Genomic DNA, 22,005 nt, shown 5'->3' with positions numbered 1-22,005 from the left:
CTCAGGTGATAGACAAAGGAAACAAACTATTATTTTATATTGTAAAATGTACACTAAACGTATAATGATGGTCTTAGATATTTGGCCCATGTAATGCTTCAGTAATAGTATTGAAACAGAAAAATAAACATGAAATATTTTCATAATAACAAAATTATGGGTTAGGGGGATTGAGCCCACAGGTATCCTCACAATGTAAGAACAGATCCTTAATATCCAAGCCCACTTGTTCACATATATGGCAAGTCGCATACATAAACACACTTGCAACACTGAACATTCATGCTGCCTTTAAGCTATGCCACTACTGACAGAAGTGGCACTGGTGTATGAAAGTTACACATCTTTGAATAAATCACGACCTTAAACATATCCCTCTACTCTTCCCTCATTAGGCCAATCATCGAGTACAATGCCCCATTTGGCATGTACCTCACTAGACACCTGCAACAACTGGAGAGTCCGCAAAAGTATCTCACAAAGAGGATCCTAGACTTTAAACACTTGTCCTATATGGACAAACTCAAAAAACTCCAACTATTCTCTGTCTCATATTGCCTACTTAGAGGCAATCTCTGTTTGACTTACAAAGCCATGTCTGACCCAGCTCTGTTAGAAATGCTACATCTAAAGGAATCCCAATCTCTCCACACCACACACTCCAGAGCATAGGTCTCAACCTGATAAGAGGCCAATGTGGAACACAGACCATTGCAATGTGTGACAAACAGTCAAAAAATGGAACACCCTATTTTCGCAGTGCGCAAAAATCGTACCTGACCATGTCCATGGGTTTTCAACCAAAATATATGTAAATGTGAATGCCACCTTTAAAATACTGTCCTCTTTCTACTATTGTATGCTGACAGCCCTCTGTACTTCCCAGAATTCCATGCAACCATAAAAAACTAGTAGGTATATGTTATGGTAGTCAGTACTACAGTATTATGTTTAAGGGATAAAGGGACAACCAAAAGGAATGAAAAGGATGTCTGGCGATTTTATTGTCAGAGGATACCATTACAAACATAGATGTGTCTGTCTGCAAGGTAATGGAAGTGCTTCTGGTGGAGAAAATGTCAAGGGATGAAAGGACTGAATTTTGTTAGCTAAAAGTATGCTTATCATTTGGTTTGATTGTGTATAGCAAAGGAATACTTAATTTACAAGAATAAATATCTGTTCTCGTGTCTGAATCATTTGAAATGGTTGGAGACAAATTTTGAAGACTGAGTTGAGTTAAAGAATGACGATGAAAATCAGCTGGCCCCCTGTAACTCATCTAATAGGGTAAGAGAGAATATAAAAGCGTCGTAGTGCTGCTGCTGAATGCGTTTTTTTTTTTTTTTTTTTTTTTATAAGCATCAGAAACAGCTAAAGGCTAGCTGTGGAGATGGAGCAAAAAGGGCCTTTTAACAGAAAAGGGAAAGGCTGTTTACACTTTGAAGATTAAAACAGTACAGTCAAGTTAATATTAAAAAAAAAAGTTTCCCAGAATATTTCTGGATTTGTCCCCGATTCTAGAGGTAAGAGCATGAGCAGTCCAATAATATTAACCTGAGAGAATATGGGAATGCGTCTTAACATGCATATTCTGAAGCAAACGAAGTCTATAACTCTCTGATTGTTCCATTTATTGTAATCCACCATATTATCTCCCCAAATCATCATTTTAGGAGAAGCTATATGGCCTGCATATACAAATGTTTATGTAAATACATGCACACTATCCAGCCCATGAATATCATTCAGCAGTGGGTGTGCATTTTTAAAAGACAGACTGGCTAGATTCAGCAGTGGGCGGGATTTGATACTGTGTATTTTGGAGTTATTCGCATAGCTCTCAGCCAATCAGGGATAAATCAGGAAATAACCCGAGATGCTTTTGAAATACTAGTGCTAAGACATAACATAAAATGAAAGCACCTCAGCAGAGCAACTGCTGCACAATTCGGAACAGCGGAACAGTGGGCTTAATCAACCACAAATGCGGAGCGTTCCGCACAATCCGGAGCACTTGGCTGCCCTGCTCCAGAGACCTCAACCTCATTAACACAATCAACAGAATGTACAGGAGGGACAGGTTCATAACCCAGAGACTGCCCATGCTATGAAATGGACTTCCCATACATGTCAAGCAGAGCACCTCGCTGACCCTCTTCAAGAGAAATCTTGATGAGTAGATGGGAAATAGAAAATTCACCCCAGAGATAACTCCAGTGGTTCTACTATACAGAGGCACTGGGAACTAAGGTCGGGTCGCACGATGCCAGGGTAATCTTATGGCTAGGCTTGTAATGGCCCCAGGGCCATCAGCCAAGTGCACACCTATGAACCTCTGCACTCTTTGATGTGCTCCAATTTACTCCTGTGCATCTACTTATTCCTTTCAATCTCTTCTGGGGCTATAGACATAAAAAGAGCATAATGTAGTAATTTTGGATGGTATGCAGTGCCATTTTAAAGGTGTACCTAATGTAACAGCTCTACTTACAGTACATATGTGGTGCCTTCTGTTAACTTTATCCTCCTGTCGGCCAAGGTCAGATGACCTAGTGCTTCAAGGGGTGATGTTGTTGCACAGTCAGGCATTACAGCTGCAATGAGAATCTCATACAGATACACATTTACTATGGCTGTCGCAACCCAAAATGTTATTCTGTAATCTATTCGGTTTGAACATGGTCACATGGCTGAGTTCAAATATACTGCAGGTGCAGCACTGTTGCATTGTACTGAATGTTTTCGAATCATTCTGCCATCTTGTTTTTCCTCATTATGCAGTCATTAGCATTTAGTGAGTCAGTTTGTGTAGTTTAATTTTCTTAATCACAATCACCTTTCACATGATCATTTGTTTTGCATATTCTCTTAATATGATGTGCTAAAGATTTCTTAATCCAGCCCCGTATGTGTGTGTGTGTGTGTCTGTATGTTCGTGAGTGTATGCATGCATACATGTGTGGCTGGTGTGTGTGTGTGTGGGGGGGGGGGGGTGTATGTATCACATTCCAGCCCACTAAAGCATTTTATTGGGCCTTCAGTATGTCCCACAACAAACTGTTTTGAATGGACAGATACATGTTGTACATGTAAATGTGACCTAAAAAACCTTACCAAGTATGGTAAGTAGCCCCTGAACTGTATGGTAAGTGGCCCCTGAGCTTAAAAGGATGGACACCCCTAGTAGACCGTACCATCCAGTTATCACTTAGTTGCAATTAGCTTAGCTTAATTGTACAAAGTTTTTGTTTTTCTAGAAATTTAGAGGTTTGATTAGGACATGTTTATGTAACTGTCAGGCATTCACATGTTGTGTGAAATGAGCTCTGTGTACTAGCTTTACAGTCAGGAGGAAAGTACCACTGAGTAATGAAAGGAAACACTTTTTCACAAATACTACAGGATCATCAAACTGGATTATTCTACTGTCTTACATGCCTGAAGTTGTATCTTCTGCATCACTTCCCAAGACTGTGTAACTGGACAGTAAGATAAACAGAGAAATATTACATCTCATTGTTAGTTCTACTAGTGTATCTGTATGCCCACTGGGTCACACTATGAGGGCCCAAATATTATTTCTGATTCATCTTTTTCAGATTGGGGGGTTGTTTCTTATATTTCAGCTGTAAGAATGTAGGCCATATAAGCAATTTTATGGTGCTAGATATGCATAGAGAAATATCGGTGGCTTGCTACATCTTAATTGAAAAGGTTATGACAAGGTATAACAGTTATAGCCAACAATTATGAGTCCAGCTAAAGACTAAAATGAGTAGAACTTCAAACAGACAGTACAGAGCCATTTGACTTCCAATGTGGTTAAAGTTTCCTGTACTGCAAAACTGTTGCCCCTTTCTTGTCACAATTAGGATCCCATAGCTTTTGATTGTCTTCACACTACCTGAATTTGAAGAAAAGTGGGTTCACTGTACTACTGTGATAAAAATCTTAGTAGTACTACCTAGCTTATTTTTTGGATACAGTGTTGAACACATTATTACACCAGATACCTCATCATCAGCCTGTAAAGAGAGCCTTTGCCAGTGGCATAATGGGACAACACATTAACTACGGTCCAACTAACCCAAGTTCAGTTAGCAGCTCAGGCACTTGACAATACAGGCAGGAGGGAAGGGCAGAGGGGTTAGCACTGTGATCAGGAACATGTGTTACTTACAGGCATGATCTCTGTGGTGGAAACCACAGAGACTGCTTGCACGCATCCTGCCAGGGGGTCAAAGTAGTCAAGGTGGCTTATGTACCTTGAGAAAGTGAGGAGCAGACCAGCATGTAGCACGCCCATTTCATGCTCCCACCTCCCAAGTGTGAGACAGGCACAGGGTGTAAGGCCTTAGTTAAAACCCCAAATTGCTGCACGAATTACAGCTTATGAAACCATTTTTCACTGACGAGGTGAAGAGCAAAGGTACAGGGTGGAAGGTTTAGTGGGTGGCAGACAGCAGAAGATAAAAGAAACAAAAAGGAAAAAAATCAACCTGTAAAGAGGAAGACTAAGTTTATTGCTCCTGGAGTTCATATTCTTGTTACTGCACCTAAGTACCTAAGTAATTCTGGCATTATTTTCCCACTTAGAATAATGCAGTTCATTGCTTAGTTTTGATGTGCTTATGTCCACATAACCTCTTTCTAATTAAGTTTGTTTTAACTGTCCCAGGTGGTACCCCTTTTAGGTATTATCTGTCTCAAGGTTTATTCATTTTTGTATCCTATTGTTAAACCCCTTCTGCTGTTTCTCTGATGTGGCTAGGATCAGTATGCTTCACATTCCTCCCACACACCCATACTTAAAGACATTTTCTACCTTGATAACAATGGCATCTAAGCCGGTTTTGTGGTCTAAACATTAACAGATGTCAGCTATTAAAATGTTCTACAATGCCAGCCAAAGGACAATCTAAATAACACCCAACTAGTCACAGATTTCTGAAATGACAGTATTTCTCACCACCATCTGCTGCATCTGCATCAGGTTGGGAGGGTGGCCTAATGGTTAAGGTGTTTGCCTTGCAAACACAAGGCACAGAGTTTGAGTCTCACAAGGGATAATTAGCCATGCTTAAAATGGCTTGCAAGGGCAGTTAGCTTAGTACTAACCTATGAATTAGTTTATAGGCGGTTAATTTCCTTGCATGTTATTTATTCTCCTTAGGTTCCTGAGTTACTCCTGCAAATGTGTTACTTTACCTACTGGGCCTGACCTCCTTAACAACGAATACAGTCTGTAAATAACAGCTTCAGATGGATCACCTCAGTCCTGGCAAACTGAATCAGCACTTCCACTGCCTCATACACCTAATCCTTTAAGTTTCTACTGAAACAGTGGACATACCTCTCAACGTCTTTGTTTCAGAATCAGGGACAAAGCCACAAATAATTAGGGACAAACATCCCAAAGCAACTTTTAAATATTGTTCTAGCTGACTTAAAACATTAACAGAAGAACAGATGCTGTGTTATTAATACATAGAACAGATGTTGCATTAACATGCATTTTCTGAAAAACATGAAGTACAAAAGTTTAAAGTATGGCATTATTAACTGACTGTAGTCCTCAATGCTCTACCAGTACTGAACATTTTACAATAGACAGGGCAAAATATGATAGAAAATTGTGGACATTCTGCAATATCAGGAACAGCTAAGCATTGTGGCCCTTATCAATTACTTATTGGCAGCAAAATAAAAAGTTCAGTGAAACACAGCCATACACCATGCTATGATGATTTGTTTAATAAGTAAGCAGTGCTGTACCCATACACCACTGATACTAACCTTCTTTGCTTTATATTTAAGCAATAATCTGCTGTGGGGATATGTGGTATGAAGTACTTACACTATATGGAGTTACAAAAGCATTAGATAGCCCACACCTCAGAGATAATAACTGCAACTATATTTTGGTTGTCCCTTTATTTCTGCATCATTTCCTTTGCTCCTTTTGGCTCCCTAAAGCTGACCATCAGCTAGGCCCAGTTTCTGTCCTTATCCACAGGATTTACAGGAACCAACTAAGCCTTCGGTAGGCCATACCAACACATGTACAGAGACAGTGAAAAGACCGAGGACCATGGGGCACTGCTGTCAGGGAATCTTTTCTATTTATTCTCACTCCTGCACATGCCCAGTGCTGATCCCTGAGATATGCAACAGGCATCAGCACTGAGCTGCCTCACTTTTCAGCAAAGGGCAGATGCAAGCAGGGTGCCCACCAATCCTCACCTTATGGTTGTTTCCCTGGTATCCACCTGGATACTCAAACCATGACAGTGTGCCCTGAGCACATGCACCTCCCTCCTCCTCCCCAGGCAGACACACCCATCTTCCCTACCTGTGCTGATAAGTGCCTGAACCACTGCTTGAACTCTTGCCGGTTGTGTCATAATTAGGGTTTATCCCTCTGTTCCACCAGTGCAGGCTTCCACTCCATCCCCACCCCACACACTTTCTGCTATTCTAATTTTTTTCTACTACACTGTATACAGTATTTGGAGGTATATTATTTAAAATAGTTCTGGGATGATATGGTAAATCATGTAACCCACCCTTTAGCACTAAAAGGTTCCTCTGTTTAGTCAACAGGACTCTGGGGATGAGTTAAGGGAATTTGACCCAAGAGATCCCAAGGAAATTGATCTGGCACCTTCACAAATGATTTCATCCCCTAGGAACTTAGAAGATCATGGCCTCATAAAAGAGGCTCCTCTGTTTATTTTATGTTCCAGTTCCTAAAAACTATTTAACAGCCTCTGTATTATTGTGTTTCAACCTTATATAACAGATGAAATAAACATACTTCAAATTTTCATGAATCTGCAACAAAATGAAAATGAATGCCTTCTATAAAACAAAGGGGTAATGGTTAAAAAAGGTTACAGCTGAGAGGGTCTGCTATGCAAAACAAGTTTTGACACCATCCAATCCATGAGCTAACTACAGAGACCAGTCTGCTTGCCCCAGTATGCAAAACAGGTTTAATACCATTCAATCCCTGAATGAACTGATTGCCCTCCTTAAAATCTCATCCAGTGAATCCAGGTGGTTCTCCCATGCCCCTTTGTTGTACTAATTAAATCAGAGTCTCTGTTAATGTGTTTTACTTATTGATCTGATGAAGTCTGTTGATTGACGAAAGCACTCATCAAAATAAACGTGGATCAAGGAAACGTTTTACTGGCTGATCATTAGGCATTTACTTTACTCTATTGCAGTTTTTATTAACTTTTTTTTGGATTTCATTCTTTTTTTTTGATTACACTGGATTACCTTTATACCAGTCATGACTTATCGTGTTTTGGTTTTCTTCAGTTAGTCCTGGCCAGGGATCCTCAATCCCTAACATGTCTGAATAAGCAGCACTGGGATTAGCGCCATAATGGGTGACTTCTGAAATGTATGAATCCATAAAGAAAATAACATGGCAAATTAATTTAGCTGGGTTTTCTTTGCAAGATTAAAATAAGCTATACGTTTAAGGGATGATCAGTTTAGACAAGAGCACGGCCTCAGATTCTTGTCTGTCTTGTTTGGGTCTTACATGTATCATTTGTACTAGGTGAAACTTTAAACAAGTATTTTACCTAACTGAGTTCCGAAGGTGTAGACAAGAATTGATTGATAGCTCCAGTCAGAATGGCATCAGATTTATTGCTTCAAAAGAAAACTGCATTGACTATTTACTGTTTACCTCAAAATGACTGCAATTGTTTATTGACCAGTTTTGTATCTAGTGAATTTTATTCATTTGTTTGAAGCATACCATTATTTTGTCTTAGACACCATCATATATGAGAATTATCTCATTCAGCCAGGCTTATTTTGACATCATCTTTCTTGGAAATTGTTTCAGTTTATAGTAGAATATTTGTACTGCATGAATAATTTCATTATTATTCCAGTTATCTATTGAACTATATTACAGAAATATGTTCTGCAACACAGTGCTTTCAAAATAAATGTTATTTAAGTCACTTCAAAACTAATAAACTATCTTAATTTTTCTTATGTTTCTTTGTTCATAGACTGGCAGACGAACTGAAGCATAATAATCCTGATTTTCCCGATGTTATTAGTGGGATTTATGTACATGAAGTTATTCCAAACTCTCCAGCTGAGAGGTCAGTATGCGTTCAGTGTAAACACTGCCAGCTCCAAAAACTTTCAAAGGCTATTTATTCTTTACCATTTGGCACTGCCTAGCTTATTCGTGTGGCCCATCATTGAGTTTTCTTTATTCCCTTTTATATTAATAAAATTTTTGTAGCACATGAACATCTTTCTGAAGATTTATGCTCTTTTTTTATTCACTGCTTATCCCATATTTGTGAACACACAATATCCTAGTCTCGCATATGACTGGCTTTATATAAATTGCAGTCCCTGGGTGATAGATTCATAATTAAATAATTAAATGTAATAATAGGTACACAATTAGGACCTCACTAGCAGAGGATCATTTAAGGATGATGGTGACATGAAAATGACCCATCGCATGTTAATACATTTATCAACACCTGCAACAAGTATAATAAAGACTATAGAAGCCTCAGTATGGAATTTTTATAATATTCATTCAGATTATTTGAAAGTGGCAAAGAAAAAGTGTTTTTTCTATATCATGCTGCTTAAATTACAAATATCATAGTGCACAGAGTGTGATGGTTACACTCCAAAATCTGGGAAACGACAAATCAGTTAAGCAATTCTATAGCAAGAAACCCAATCTTAATAAAAGTTAAGCACACCCTGCTTGGGTATTGTGCTATAGCTTTTCTCTTGAGGTGAATTTCTTGGTATCCATATCTTGAACACTTAATAAGCTGGTCATGATCAGCAACCCATTCATAATCTTCTATATTGTTTAACTTCTCTTAGTTATTATAGTAAAGACTTTAGTTTTTAGCTTATCTTGCAGATAAACATTTCCCACTGCAAAATAAAGATGGCCAACTTCAGCCGCTTTCTCCCTGCGAACATCTTGCCCAATTCCCCCAGTAAGCTCACCCAATAAGAATGGTTAATACAAAAACATTTGATTCAAGAATATAAGTTCATTTACAGATGCAGCAGAAATTTGGCACAGAGTTTTAGTTATTAATGGTTCTAATTAGATAAGGGCATGTAAACAATGTGGTTGATGGAGTCTGTGTCTATATATTTGATGTACCACTCATTTTTCCACCAGGGACAAAAGACATTCCTTTTACATCATGTGTTTGATTACCTGCAAAACATCATGAAAAAATATTTAGCAGAATGCATCTGTGATTGTTTTTCTGCAGGTCAAGCTTCTAGAAGTTTTAAGACATTAATGAGTACCCATTTAAGTGACATACATTGCAAAAAAGGCACAGCACACTATATACACATATATTACTAAGCAAACTTCAGCAAGGTTTACATTCATTGTCATCAACACAGTGACTCCTTGTCCACCTTTCAGTAATGCATTCTTATTGTGTGTGTGTGTTTGTGTGTGTGTGTGTGTGTGTGTGTGTGTGTGTGTGTGTGTGTGTGTGTGTGTGTGTGTGTGTGTGTGTCTGTGTATATATATATATATATATATATATATATATATATATATATATATATGAATATATATATATATATATATATATATATAGATAGATATATATATCAATTTATAAAGGACAGAGAATGATTATTCTAACTAGAGCTGCATTCAGGCCTGCTTTAAATGAATGTGTAAAGATTTTATAGATCACTGGAAGGTGTTTATGTGACTTTTTCTGTAATTGGGAGGTGAATTTAATTTGTTTTTTAGCCTTATTTTGTTTTAGAATAGTGTTATATTTAATCCATGGTTATACATCACTGTTTTAATTAGATAATTCAGTAAAAGGCGAGAAGGTAGCAACCCCAGTAGGTAATCCAGAAATAAAACAAACCAGGTGCTCCAAGGACCCAGAACTTGTATCCACAAAACGTTTATTGTCCTACAGTTTAAACAAAACTTTTTTAAGCTGTAAGACAATAAACGCTTTGTGGATACAAGTTCTGGTCCCTTGGAGCACCTGGTTTATTTTATTTATTTAATTAGGGAATTGTTACGTACTTAGGACTAATGAATTTTATAATTTTGATTTTAAATAGGAGATGGCCATCAAGTAATATTAGCCAAGCACTGTCAGTGTCTTTTGCAGATTTTAAACACTAATGTTTTGCAATGCGTGCTAAAATACATTACTGTAAGATTAGGTCAGATGATGCAATCATTAAATATGACTATAAGGTTCTGATTTTTTTAATACATTTCTGTTTGTTCATATTCAAATCATGTGACTAATAATGAAGAATCATTTATGGCATTATCATTTCACCATAAAGATCACAATATTTGATTGGATGGCATTATTATTAAGATATTAAATACAATTGTAAGGTTTAGTATATTTTTGTTTGTGAAACTTTTACATGATATGTGTATGTGTTCATATTATGTGATCTTCATTGATTCACTGTCATGTGTTCATATTGTTCTATAAAGTTCAGCTTTTCCATTCTTGTTTCATACACTGAAGAAGCTATGGGATAGTGGTGAAGCCAGTTTATTTGTTCAAAGAATACAGCTTGGAGATACGTTCATTTGGATTTTTATCTCTATTATTTACTGCTGTTTTCAGTGAGGGTGATACACTTGCACATAAACAACACACATTTTATTATTTATATATATGCATATATATATATATATATATACATATATATATACATATATATGTATATATATATATATATATATATATATATATATATATATATATATATATGGATCTAGGACACATGCTTGAAAAAGCAAGTGTCCGAATCCATATATATCGATCACAGTTTAACTAAAGCACTTTAATTAAAAAAGCGCTTCCGTTAAACTGTGAAAAAAAAACAGTAATTAAATGTTTTTGCAGGGGGGCAAAGCCCCCCTGCACCCCCCATACCCCCCCTACTTAAATATTCTCACTCCAAGGTCGCACTACAGTGGAGTAAAGGAATATTCCCTTAATCGCACCACAGTGCAACTGGCACACGACTCACACATACCTGAAATTGCTGCTTCGATGAACAGCAATTTCGGGTATGTGCGAGCGCAAATTTGACTTTTGGTGAAAGTTAAATTCGCTCAAGTGTCCGGGTTCCTTATATATATATATATATATATATATATATATATATGGGATCCGCACAGATCCCCAAATGCACTTTCCATCGAAGCAGAAATCATTAAGTATACTTAACTGAAAGTGGTGTTCACCGAAGCAGCACTTTCGGATAAGTATACTCGTTGTGCCGGTCGTACTACAGTGCGGATAAGGGAAAATTCCCTTATCCCCACTGTAGTGCGACCTCGAAGTGAGAATATTAAAGTAGAGGGGTGTGGGGGGTGTGGGGTGCAGGGGGGCTTACCCCCCTGCATAGAAGTAGGTTTAATGTTGTTGTTTATTTTTAAAACATACATTACCGTAAGCACTTTTTCAGTGAAAGCGCTTTCGGTAAAGTATGTTTGATGATAATGGATTCAGACTTTTGATCTTTCGATCAAAATTTCTAGATCCATATATAGATATATATATATATATATATACACACAAACATACACACGCATACACACACACACACACACACACACACACACACACACACACACACACACACACATATTTTTGTAAAATGATATAATGATAAGCACACACATTTTATATATACAGTAGATGTATCTATATCTATTTACACATACATATATATATATATATATATATATATATATATATATATATACCACAGCAGCACTAGCCACCTAGTGATATAAACCTTTGGTCTAGATGATTATGACTGTTGAAGTGACACCCCGACTTTATGTGTAAAATGGGAAAAGGGGTTGTGGATGGAAGAATGAGAATATATAATTGATTTTATAATGAAAGATGAACTTGTTAAATGCTCGACACACAATTCATCAAAAAAATATGTTGACCATCCATTCATTATATGAACAGCACAAAACATTGGCACTCAGTACATCAAAAAAGGAAACAAATCAATGCAACTTTTAATATATAAATCCACAAGTATTAATTGCTGGAGATAGTGTGAAACATTAGGCATTGGGATGGGTTTATATGATGTTAGAGTGTAAAATAATATCTCCTTTTTGGACGGAGTTTAAAAATTTTACTCAAGCATTGTGGTCAGGCAGATGTATTACTAATTCTTTGATTTTATTTAATGCTGCAATTTGAAACTTTATACCAATAAAGCAAGTGCCTCTTCTATAGTCTATTTTAGCTATAGCTAGGAAAGTAATCACAAAAAAAAATGGAAAAGTAAAAGCTATCACATGATTTATAAAATTCAGATATTTAGCTAAAAGCAAATGTAAGAATGAATGGCCAACTATTAAGATGAGAACCTCCTAATGTCATACATTAATATATATCTTGGCAAAAAGTAAGTGATGTACTTGAAAAGTATTAATGGTTTAATTGTTTTATAGGAAAAATCTTGTTATGGACTATTGTAAATAGTTATATGATAGTCCTATGTATTACCTTTAACCCAACCACATGCAGCTCAAATTGATCTGAATATTGGTAGTGTTATAGGAAGGACTTTTTGCAGGGTTAACACGCATTGTTAGGGTGGGTGGTCGTGGGATTTGTCTCCCCCCACTCCTCCTTAGTAATTCATGCTAACTCTGCCCCTAACCCTACCATGCAGCTTGCCTGCAAAAAGACCTTCCCATAATACTACTATACAAGACAGCTTGGACATTCACCACACACACACACACACACACACACACACACACACACACATACACACACACACACACACACACACACACACACACACACACACACACACACACACACACAAAATCTAATCCTAACCCAAAAACATGCACACTTGCACACAGAATTCCAACCCCATCACTTACCTTTGCTGACTATAAAGAAGTCACCCAAACAAGCATTTGACCACTAAGTGTTGATCAACTTCACAGCACCTGATATATATATATATATATATATATATATATATATATATATATATATATATATATATATATATGTGTGTGTGTGTGTGTGGGGGGGGGGGGTCCCCTTCAAAACATGAAATACTCACATTATCAAATCCGACATCATCGAGCCTGAATTCCTTGAAACTTCGTTATATCGAACTTCTGGAACAATGAAAACGAACCCTGGGAAAACAATCACTGAAAAATGGAAATCAAAATCTAAAACAACTGTATTTCAAGTATTGAATATTGTAAAAGAAATAAAAGAACTGGATGAAGGATCTGTAGGAAAGGGAAGGAGCAAATTACATATAAATAAATTGAATTTGTGGGAGCAATACATGCAAAATAATGTTCAGAAGGAGGAGTGAGGGTTAAGGGAAGGCAGGAATTAGGTGATTTATGTAATGTTGAACTGAAAGACATTTGTTATAAAGAAAGGAAATGTGTAACGTATAATGCGTATAAAGCAAAAATTGTTAAAATGGTTTGTTTTCTTTTCTGTTAATGTATGTGTACCTATGTCTTAAGTGATATTTTAATAGAGCTGTTTAAAAAGACAACAAATAAGCTAAACAAGTTACTTTGACACTTCAATGTCCATTTCTTGGACTGTAACATTATAAAGCTGGTGTTGAGATGGTAAATAATTTTGCCAGTGCTGAAGCACCAGTTCAGTTTCCCTAGAGTGTAGCTAAATGCTGTAGATGAAAAGAAAAGCTATGATTCATTTTATATAAAGAGGCTGAAAGAGATGAGTGCAACCTGACAAATATGTTCATAGATTAGTACTAGGCTAACTGCCCTTGTGCACTATTTTAAGCTTAGCCAATTACCTTATACAAGAATCAAACCCTGCACCTTGTGCTTCTAAGGTGAACACCTTAACCATTACGCCAACCTCCCACCTGTCACCCTGGTAGTTAACTATGCTGGCCACTGTAAATATTTTAATCTTCCAGGAAAGGTAAATGCATTTGTCACAGCAGCAGTGCAGTGTCCTCTGATGGACTTGAACAAGGGGAGTCCAATGGCCATGGAGATGAACCACAAGGTTAAGGAAGTTAAATGCTCATCCAGTTTTGCCCCTCATCTGACAAATCTCCAACAGAGAAGAAACAATATCCCCTGCCATCAGGTAAATCTTCATCTGCAGCCAGAAGCTTGAAAAAAGATTGGCAAGAGGGTCTTGATCTTGGCAAATAAAACAAAAAACAAATAAGTCCCCCCCCTCCCCCGAGCCAACTTAGTAGAGGAGGAGGTGGAAAAAGATGGATTTATTGCTCTGGATCCTACCCCATGGAGTTAGACCAACTACACAAGTCTCAGGACAGACAGACTGCCATGTATGCAGTAACAAAATAACCATCAGGAAGATGGTCTCATGAAGTTCCTCTGCTGATTTTTATAGGTTGCATTGGTTTTAGTCTTGGCTCTGTAAGGTTGCCTTCTGACTTGTCACTGATGTAGAGAAAAGCCTGCTCGAGGGAGCAGATGTTTTTATAACTGACTGCAGATAGACATTTCTGATATTAATGTGTTTTATTAATTTTTCCAGCTACTCTTGTTATAAATCTTTATTTGTTATGTCTACAGTCATATCAAGTGGGGTGTTGGATATACGTTTTTTTCTTTAGAGTTGGGCCTTGTCTATGTCTAGCCAGTTGGCTCCAAAGTACTTGCCTCAGCTTGATTTGTTTCCTTGGCACATTTGCCTGTTAAGGCTTTTCCTGCCATTGGATTTGTGTAGTTGGTTAAAAGTTTATTATCTGTCTTTATACTTTGACCAACTCCATTCTACTGGACCGTTACCCTACCTATCATCCAGTTAATTGTAGGAATCTCTCACTTTCCTTAAGCAAGTTTGGGAGGATTATAGGTATGTACTGGAATGTAAGACATGTATCCTCAGCTTTAAAAAAAAGCAGGCTTGTGTATGATGACGGGAGGAGATGAGGGCAGACCAAATCTTTATCCAAAAAACAAAATTAAACCTTGCATCTTCAGAGCTCTTCCTAAGAAGATGGAAGCTATGTAGCTGTTGTTCCAAAGCTTGTAAAAGTATTTCCATACTAGTACACAGTAGTTTAAAATGTTCACTATCATGATTTCAAAACGCATTCCATCAAATGCACACGTCTACAAAAATTAAAACTGAAAGCAAAAACTTTCTTCATGTAAATGAACAAAACCAGTAACGTTAACACATCATTATTTGATGTACTCAACATTAGCCAGCATACCCTGCTTACCAGACATGTACGACTAGCATATTGCAGGGTGGCAAGCCCCCTACACCCCCCCATGTGAGGCGCTGTGCCCCCTGCTCATTATATATACAAACTCCGAGATCACAGTACAGTGAGGAAATGGGTGCATTTCTCGATCCCCACTTTACTGCGATCTCCAAGCAGAACGTCGACCTCACAATAGTGAATGCACACTAGCATCTGCTGTTGTGGTGTCAACCATTTTCAGTTTGGCCTTCAATGAACTGGAAAATAGACTTTCAGCTATCCCAGTGTGATTCAATGCCATCCAAAATTTTGATAGTAAACCATTTAAAATGGTGTCTATTGACAGCTATGACAGGACCAGGAGGAAGATGGATTTGGATTGTTGCTGACTTTCCTAAGATGTAAGGCATAAATATCCTGAGTTGTTTCTATGATCCTAACAAACATGACTATCACATAATGGCCCAATTCTCACTGGTTCTTTTAGCCATGGAGAGTTCATTTGCCCAGTAGTGGTGGTGGGGTGACTTTAATGTTCCTTTGAATCCTGTCTTAGACAGAATTTCAGAAAGCTGCCTAAAGAAAAAGAAAATTGTTAAATGGTTCAGGAATTTCTTGAAGGAATTGCACCTGGGTGACATGTGGTATGCATTTCATCCCTATGGGAAGGAGTATAATTTTATAGCACATCAGATTGCCACTGGTTCCCATCTGAACTATATTCTGTTTAGTTTACATATTCCAAAGGCAGTTATGGTGGTGAACCATGGTACAGCTGACCTGCACTTCCATATTTTGGCCTTCAGACACAACTTTCCCCCAGGAATTGGATATGTGATCTTATTTTGTTATGTTCACCATAATACAAGCAATTTTAAACACTATAATTCAGGATTATTGGGAGTTAGGTAAAGGGAAGACAGACAACATATTTGTAGAATGGGATAACTATAAGAATGTGATCAGAAGTCAGTTGGTGGGGAGTGAAAAATACAATAGAGTGACATATAAAAACAGTCAGCCAGCTGGAGGCAGAGATCTGCAAACTGGTAGGGTGGTATAATAGTTTAGGGGAAGACAAAAGATGGCTCATTATGCATACTCAGCCGCTTATGAAAGAGTGCATGGCCACTCAGCTGAACAGTGTTCATAGTAAATGGGAAAACTGTCAGACTTATTACGGGGCTAAAGGTATTAGATCTCCAAAACTCCTTGCCAATAGACTTCTTCTACATAGAAAAGAGATGCATTACAGCTATGACAGCAGATAGTGGAGTGGTGTTACAGGCAGCAAAGGAATGTAATGGTTGTGCCACACAATATTTCTGTAAACTTTACAATAGGTCTAGTGAACAAGATTTAGCCCATTGCAGTACATTTTTACAGCATGCCCAGCTACAGCAAACTGGAGCCATTGATCACCAGTCACTTAACCAGCCATTATCAATATAAGAGATAGAGCATAATATCCAGCAAACCCCTAATGGGAAAGTGCCAGAACTGGATGGTACACTGGTGGAATTTTCCCAATCCTTCAGAAAGCATCTAAGCAAATCTTTCAAAATTATTTACAGAGGAGAAAAAAGGATAGTATTCCCTCACTCATCAAGGGTGGTGGCAATAACCTTCTGCAGAAACCCAACAGGTCATTGGCATCCCCCACTGATTTACACCCTATTTCAATTTTACAGCAGGAGACCAAAATTTATTCCAAGATTTTGGCTTTGTACCTTCATTAGTGCACCCCCTGAAACAAAGATTATTTAAACAAAGGCAAGGGAGGTAGAGCTTCTTTTGGCTTAACTTAATACAACTGACCATAACTAAGTTCCATCTTTCTGTTGCTCCATTTTTTTTTAGATCTTCATAAGACATTTGTCTGTCTGGACTGGTTATTCCTGTAGGATATATTCCAGGCTTTTGAATTTACTGGAATCTTCCTCAGGTGCTGTCAGTTATTGTATGTTGAGCCAATAGCCAAGGTTGCCACTCGAGGTATGGTCTCCCTATCATTTTGACTGCAGAGGAGGGTATGGCAAAGAAGCCCAGTACCCCCTTTGATTATCCATGCCATTGAATCCTTGCATGCTGCTTAAGACATAATTATTCCCAAAGAGGTATCCAGATAAACCCGGTAGACTCTATTATATCCTTTGGCATTGCTAACGATAAGTTGATATGGTTAAATAATCTAAGAACTAAACTCTTAAACACTCACTGCAGGATTCAATAAACTCTGTGTAAGCTTCACACAGAGCCTACATGGAGTTTACATGTTTGCACAATGGTACACCACAGTGCAAAATGCATATTAATTAGGCACATTTCCTAAGCTGCGTTTTGCTGCTTACAACAGTGTTGCTGTTTGTGAAACCTTATAAGTGAACACGGATTGCAGTTCTGTGTAAGGAAGAGCACCTACAGTGCATGGATTTGCACGCAATGACACAATGATCACCAGGGGTTTGGCAAATAGTTGTCATTCTGTTAGTGAAACACATCTGCAGAGGCCAAGTTAATGAGAGGACAAATAACCAGTAATGGGGACATATTTGGCATAGAAGTCACATAGGAATGTGTTAGAATATAACACTTACAACCTCTTAGAGTGCGAAATGCAGACAAAGCCATAATAATGGGGGGATAAAGGGCCAGAAATAGGGACAGATTTTTAATACTGCACTGACAAACTTTGGAAGTTGATAGAATATAGAGGTTGAACATTAGCATGAACTTTCTGAAGAGCGTGAAGTTTGAAACTCAAACGTCAGTCATCAGTTTCTGAATGTACTCTGCAATGACATGCCAATGATTTGCCATGAAAAAAAAGTTATGAGGTAAAGATCACAAATATGAGCATTCTGCACAGATCAGGACAGTTGAGAGGTATGCACATGTATGCAATATTGAGTCACATCATTCCAGAGATCATCCCAGTGATATGGCAGAAAGCCACATATTTGTTCCCAGGTTCATAGATTAGTATTAGGCTAACTGCCCTTGTGGCCATTTTAAGCTTAGCCGATTAACCCATGTGAGAATCAAACCCTGCTTCTTGTGTCTGTAAGGCAAATATCTTAACAATTATGCCAGTCTCCCTGTTGTTAAGCAAAACATCTGGACATCCTGGGAATATCTGGACAGCTGAAAGGTATGAATGTAAAGTATATGATCCAAACACAGTACACAACATTGTGCCTACAGAGCATAATATTGTGATATCCCATTCCTGGTATTCTGTACTGAAGCTGTGTTAATGATATGTAACGAGACATGGGACTGCCATGTAAAATCATCACCCAGATGAAGTGTGTGTAATTGTATAGGTAGACACAGATGAATTGTAGGAATGAAGACAGGGAAAGATTACAGGTGAAATTCTCGCATGTACAGCAGAGAAGGCATGTCAATGGAAGCTGTTTGTAGCAGCAACACCAAGCACATATTTATATGGTACAATACAGACTGTACAATGAAAACATGTTATCTGTGACTGTCACAAGGTGATATAACAATGGGGAGGATGTCTGTGCAAGATAAGCATCCTTACATGAGCAATGCAAAGGACATCTATCAGGGATCTAACATACAGTTGGGGGTAGGGTGCATATTGTAAAGCTGTGCAAAATGATATACCTGAATATGAGTGTACTCTCAGCAGAGGTCTCCAACAAAGTGGCGACAAGTGAAGGATCATGGCAGACATTACAAGGCCCAACCACAATCATGAAGAATATCAGTATAAAACCACCACTAATCCTATGCCTCTGACATAACATATGTGATGTAGAGTGATAACAGATGAGCCTACACACACACACACACACACACACACACACACACACACACACACACACACACACACACACACACACAAAATTGACAACTATTATGATACATACACACTCTATGAGGGCAATCAGACACACTGTCCTGGTACTGTAATGTCTGCAGGAGGTGTTAGGAGAGACACTGCTGTAACTGTATGTGACAGTAAGGGCAACTAGCCTGTACTGGCTGCCTGTTCAGCTTACACACACAGTGTATATATAGGTGTTTGACAAAATTAATCAGGGGCGGCCCATGCTATTGGACTGCTGGACTGCAGCCCCCTCAGCTGTAAAATAAAGAAATAAAACGAAAAAGAAAAGAAAAAAAAAATTAAAAAATCACGGACTTTCGCGCATGTGCACTAGTCCGGACTGCTGCTGAGACAGTCTGGAGCATGCGCAGACTGTCTCGGCAGCAGTCCGAACTGGGAAACATGAAGAACAGAGCTCCCAGAAGTCTATGCAGTTTTAAACTGCATAGACTGTTGCTGGGAACAACAGGTCAGACCTGGACTGCAACGTCAGCAGGCTGGAGTCTCATTGGGGATCTTGCACGCATGCTGGATGTGCTCCAGATCTCATGGGGATGTGCTCAAACACGCCGCGCCAGCTATGAACGAAGGGATGGGATCTACTATGGAAGATAAGGGGTGTGTGTGTGTGTGTGTATAAATGCCCCAGTTGTTATATACTGGTGGCTAGAACAAACACATGGTGGTGTGGTAGGGAATACCTCAGGCTTGAACCCTGTACCTTGTATGCAGGTGTTAAGGACCTGAATTCCCTACCCACCACCATTTGTAAAAAAATTGCAGATTTTTGCCTCATATTTGATCTGATCTGTTCCTCATAATAGCTGTGGTTTCTAAATCTTGCAATGCTTGATATTTGATGATGCAGTGGCAGCATTGTTGCCTCACAGCTGCAGGTTCTCAGGTTTGATTCTGGGCTGGGGTGCCTTCTGTGTGGGGTCTGCATCTTCTCCCTGTGTTTGCGTGGGTTTTCTTTTGTGTTCTCCCATGTTACAAAGACATGTCTGCATTATTTCTTCCTGGGCCTCTGCTGAAAATAGTTTTTTTGTTCCAAGTCAGACTGTCCTGATTAACAAATGTTAAATAAAACTGACAGGCATTTGAATTTCAGACTTCAGGTTTCTGAATGTTTAATTCCTTACATATTTGATGGTGCAGTGGTAGCATTGTTGCCTCACAGCTATAGGTTTTCTGGTTTGATTATTGGCTGGGGTGCCTTTTGTGTGGAGTCTGCATCTTATCCCTGTGTTTGTGTGGATTTGCTCTGATATCCTGCCATTTTACAAAGACATGTGTCTGCAGTATTTCTCCCTGGGTCTCTGCTGAAAATTGTTTTTGTTCCGTCAGAAGTAAAATTGACAGGCATTTGAATTTCAGACTTCATATTCTTCAGAAAATACATAGTAACACAACCTTTTATTCTAGCAATTTTTTAAGTTTATAAGATGAATATTTGAAATTTATCCTTATTTTTGGGACTGTATTACCCCATTATTGGCTTTGTCCAGGTTTTTTGTGCTAAGGTTGACAGCTATGGCAATAACTGAATTCACTGAATATGTTTGAGGGCTGTAGTCCCTCATTACTGGGTTTGTCCAGGTGTTTTGTGCTAAGAGGTTGACAGCTATGGTGAGAACTGAATTCATTAAATGATAGCCATTTAAGTTTCAGTCTTCCGCTCTTTCACAAAGCAGCTGATTTGGCGTAGTGGTATGTTGCTCTGATTGTTTTGCACAAGGACCTTGGCAGTAAAATGTATGGTGGTAACACAGCATTTTTCTTTCACAAAGCAGGTGATTTGGCATAGTGGTATGTTGCTCTGTTTTGCACAGGGACATTGGTAGTAAAATGTATGGTGGTAACACAGCATTTTATTCTAGCAACTTTCCAAGATTATACAAGCAATGTTTAATGTGTCCCTGGTTTTTGGGCTTTTGACCCCCCCCCCCAATAAATTTGGCTTTTTCCAGATTTCTTGTGTTGCAAAGTTGAGATGCAGTTGAGTATTGAGTAGATTTTACAAGGAGCTGAGAGCTGCAGGGGAAGAGAAGTTTAGTGCTACTTATACTAAGTCAGCTTGCATTGTTAATAGCACAGCAGGTTGTGTACTTACTTTTGATGTAGAAGGGTGTTGGTTCTACTCCCACAAGGGGTGAATGCTGCCGTACTGAAAAAGTTAAGATACTAACTATGAGCCTGTTATCGGTTTGCTATCCATTTCCTATTGCAATTTTACTAGCTTATCATTTTTAATGTAATATAGGCAATTTATTCCTCAGGGGCATCAGACACTATTTTTGATGAAATCATGAAATATAAAGGTGTTTGCTAGCAGCAACCTCTTCATTAGTTACAGATTTATTTAATGTGGAATTATTTAGATTACTTTTTTACTTCTTCAGAGATTGTGCATATTTACTGATAATGGTGGACTGTAGAATTGTGCATATTTACTGGTAATGGTGGACTGCAGAATTGTGCATATTTACTGATAATGGTGGACTGTAGAAGTTTGAGTAGACTTTTATGATGGACATGTTCTGAACTGGGCAGTTTTGTCATTATGGGTGCATGCATTTTGTTTCATTGCTTACTGGAAAGATGTTCTGAATTGGGCAGTTCTGCCACTGGTAAAATGTATTTTCTTTGAATGTGGGTTTCAATGCTGTTTCAATGAATGTGAGTTTCAAGGGCAGAGAAGTTTTAATGCTAAGTTTGTTTAGCAGATGTCTTAGTGTTTGTGCTGTAAAATGCAAAATAAAACTTTCAAATGAAGTCCAAATCATCATAGAAGTAAATCAGTATGCACATTAGTGTTTATGGTAAATGGAGTGAAATAGCCAAGT

At 38.1% G+C, this 22,005-nt stretch overlaps 1 protein-coding gene across 1 annotated transcript in view; it reads left to right on the top strand.

Annotated features, from left to right (window-relative positions):
- The window catches only part of HTRA3 (HtrA serine peptidase 3), a 700,273-nt gene that overhangs the window by 603,476 nt on the left and 74,792 nt on the right, over positions 1–22,005 (top strand). Inside the window, exon 8 of the mRNA XM_044062803.1 lies at positions 8,046–8,141. Coding sequence (XP_043918738.1) covers positions 8,046–8,141 — 96 coding nt within the window. The remainder of the gene's footprint in view (positions 1–8,045; positions 8,142–22,005) is intronic.

The sequence above is a fragment of the Protopterus annectens genome, chromosome 2.part1, assembly GCF_019279795.1.
Source record: "Protopterus annectens isolate FY-2018-M chromosome 2.part1, PAN1.0, whole genome shotgun sequence".
Classification (NCBI taxonomy): Eukaryota; Metazoa; Chordata; order Ceratodontiformes; family Protopteridae; genus Protopterus; species Protopterus annectens.
Note: the sequence above shows the minus strand (reverse complement) of the source record. Positions and strands in the feature narration are given on the sequence as shown.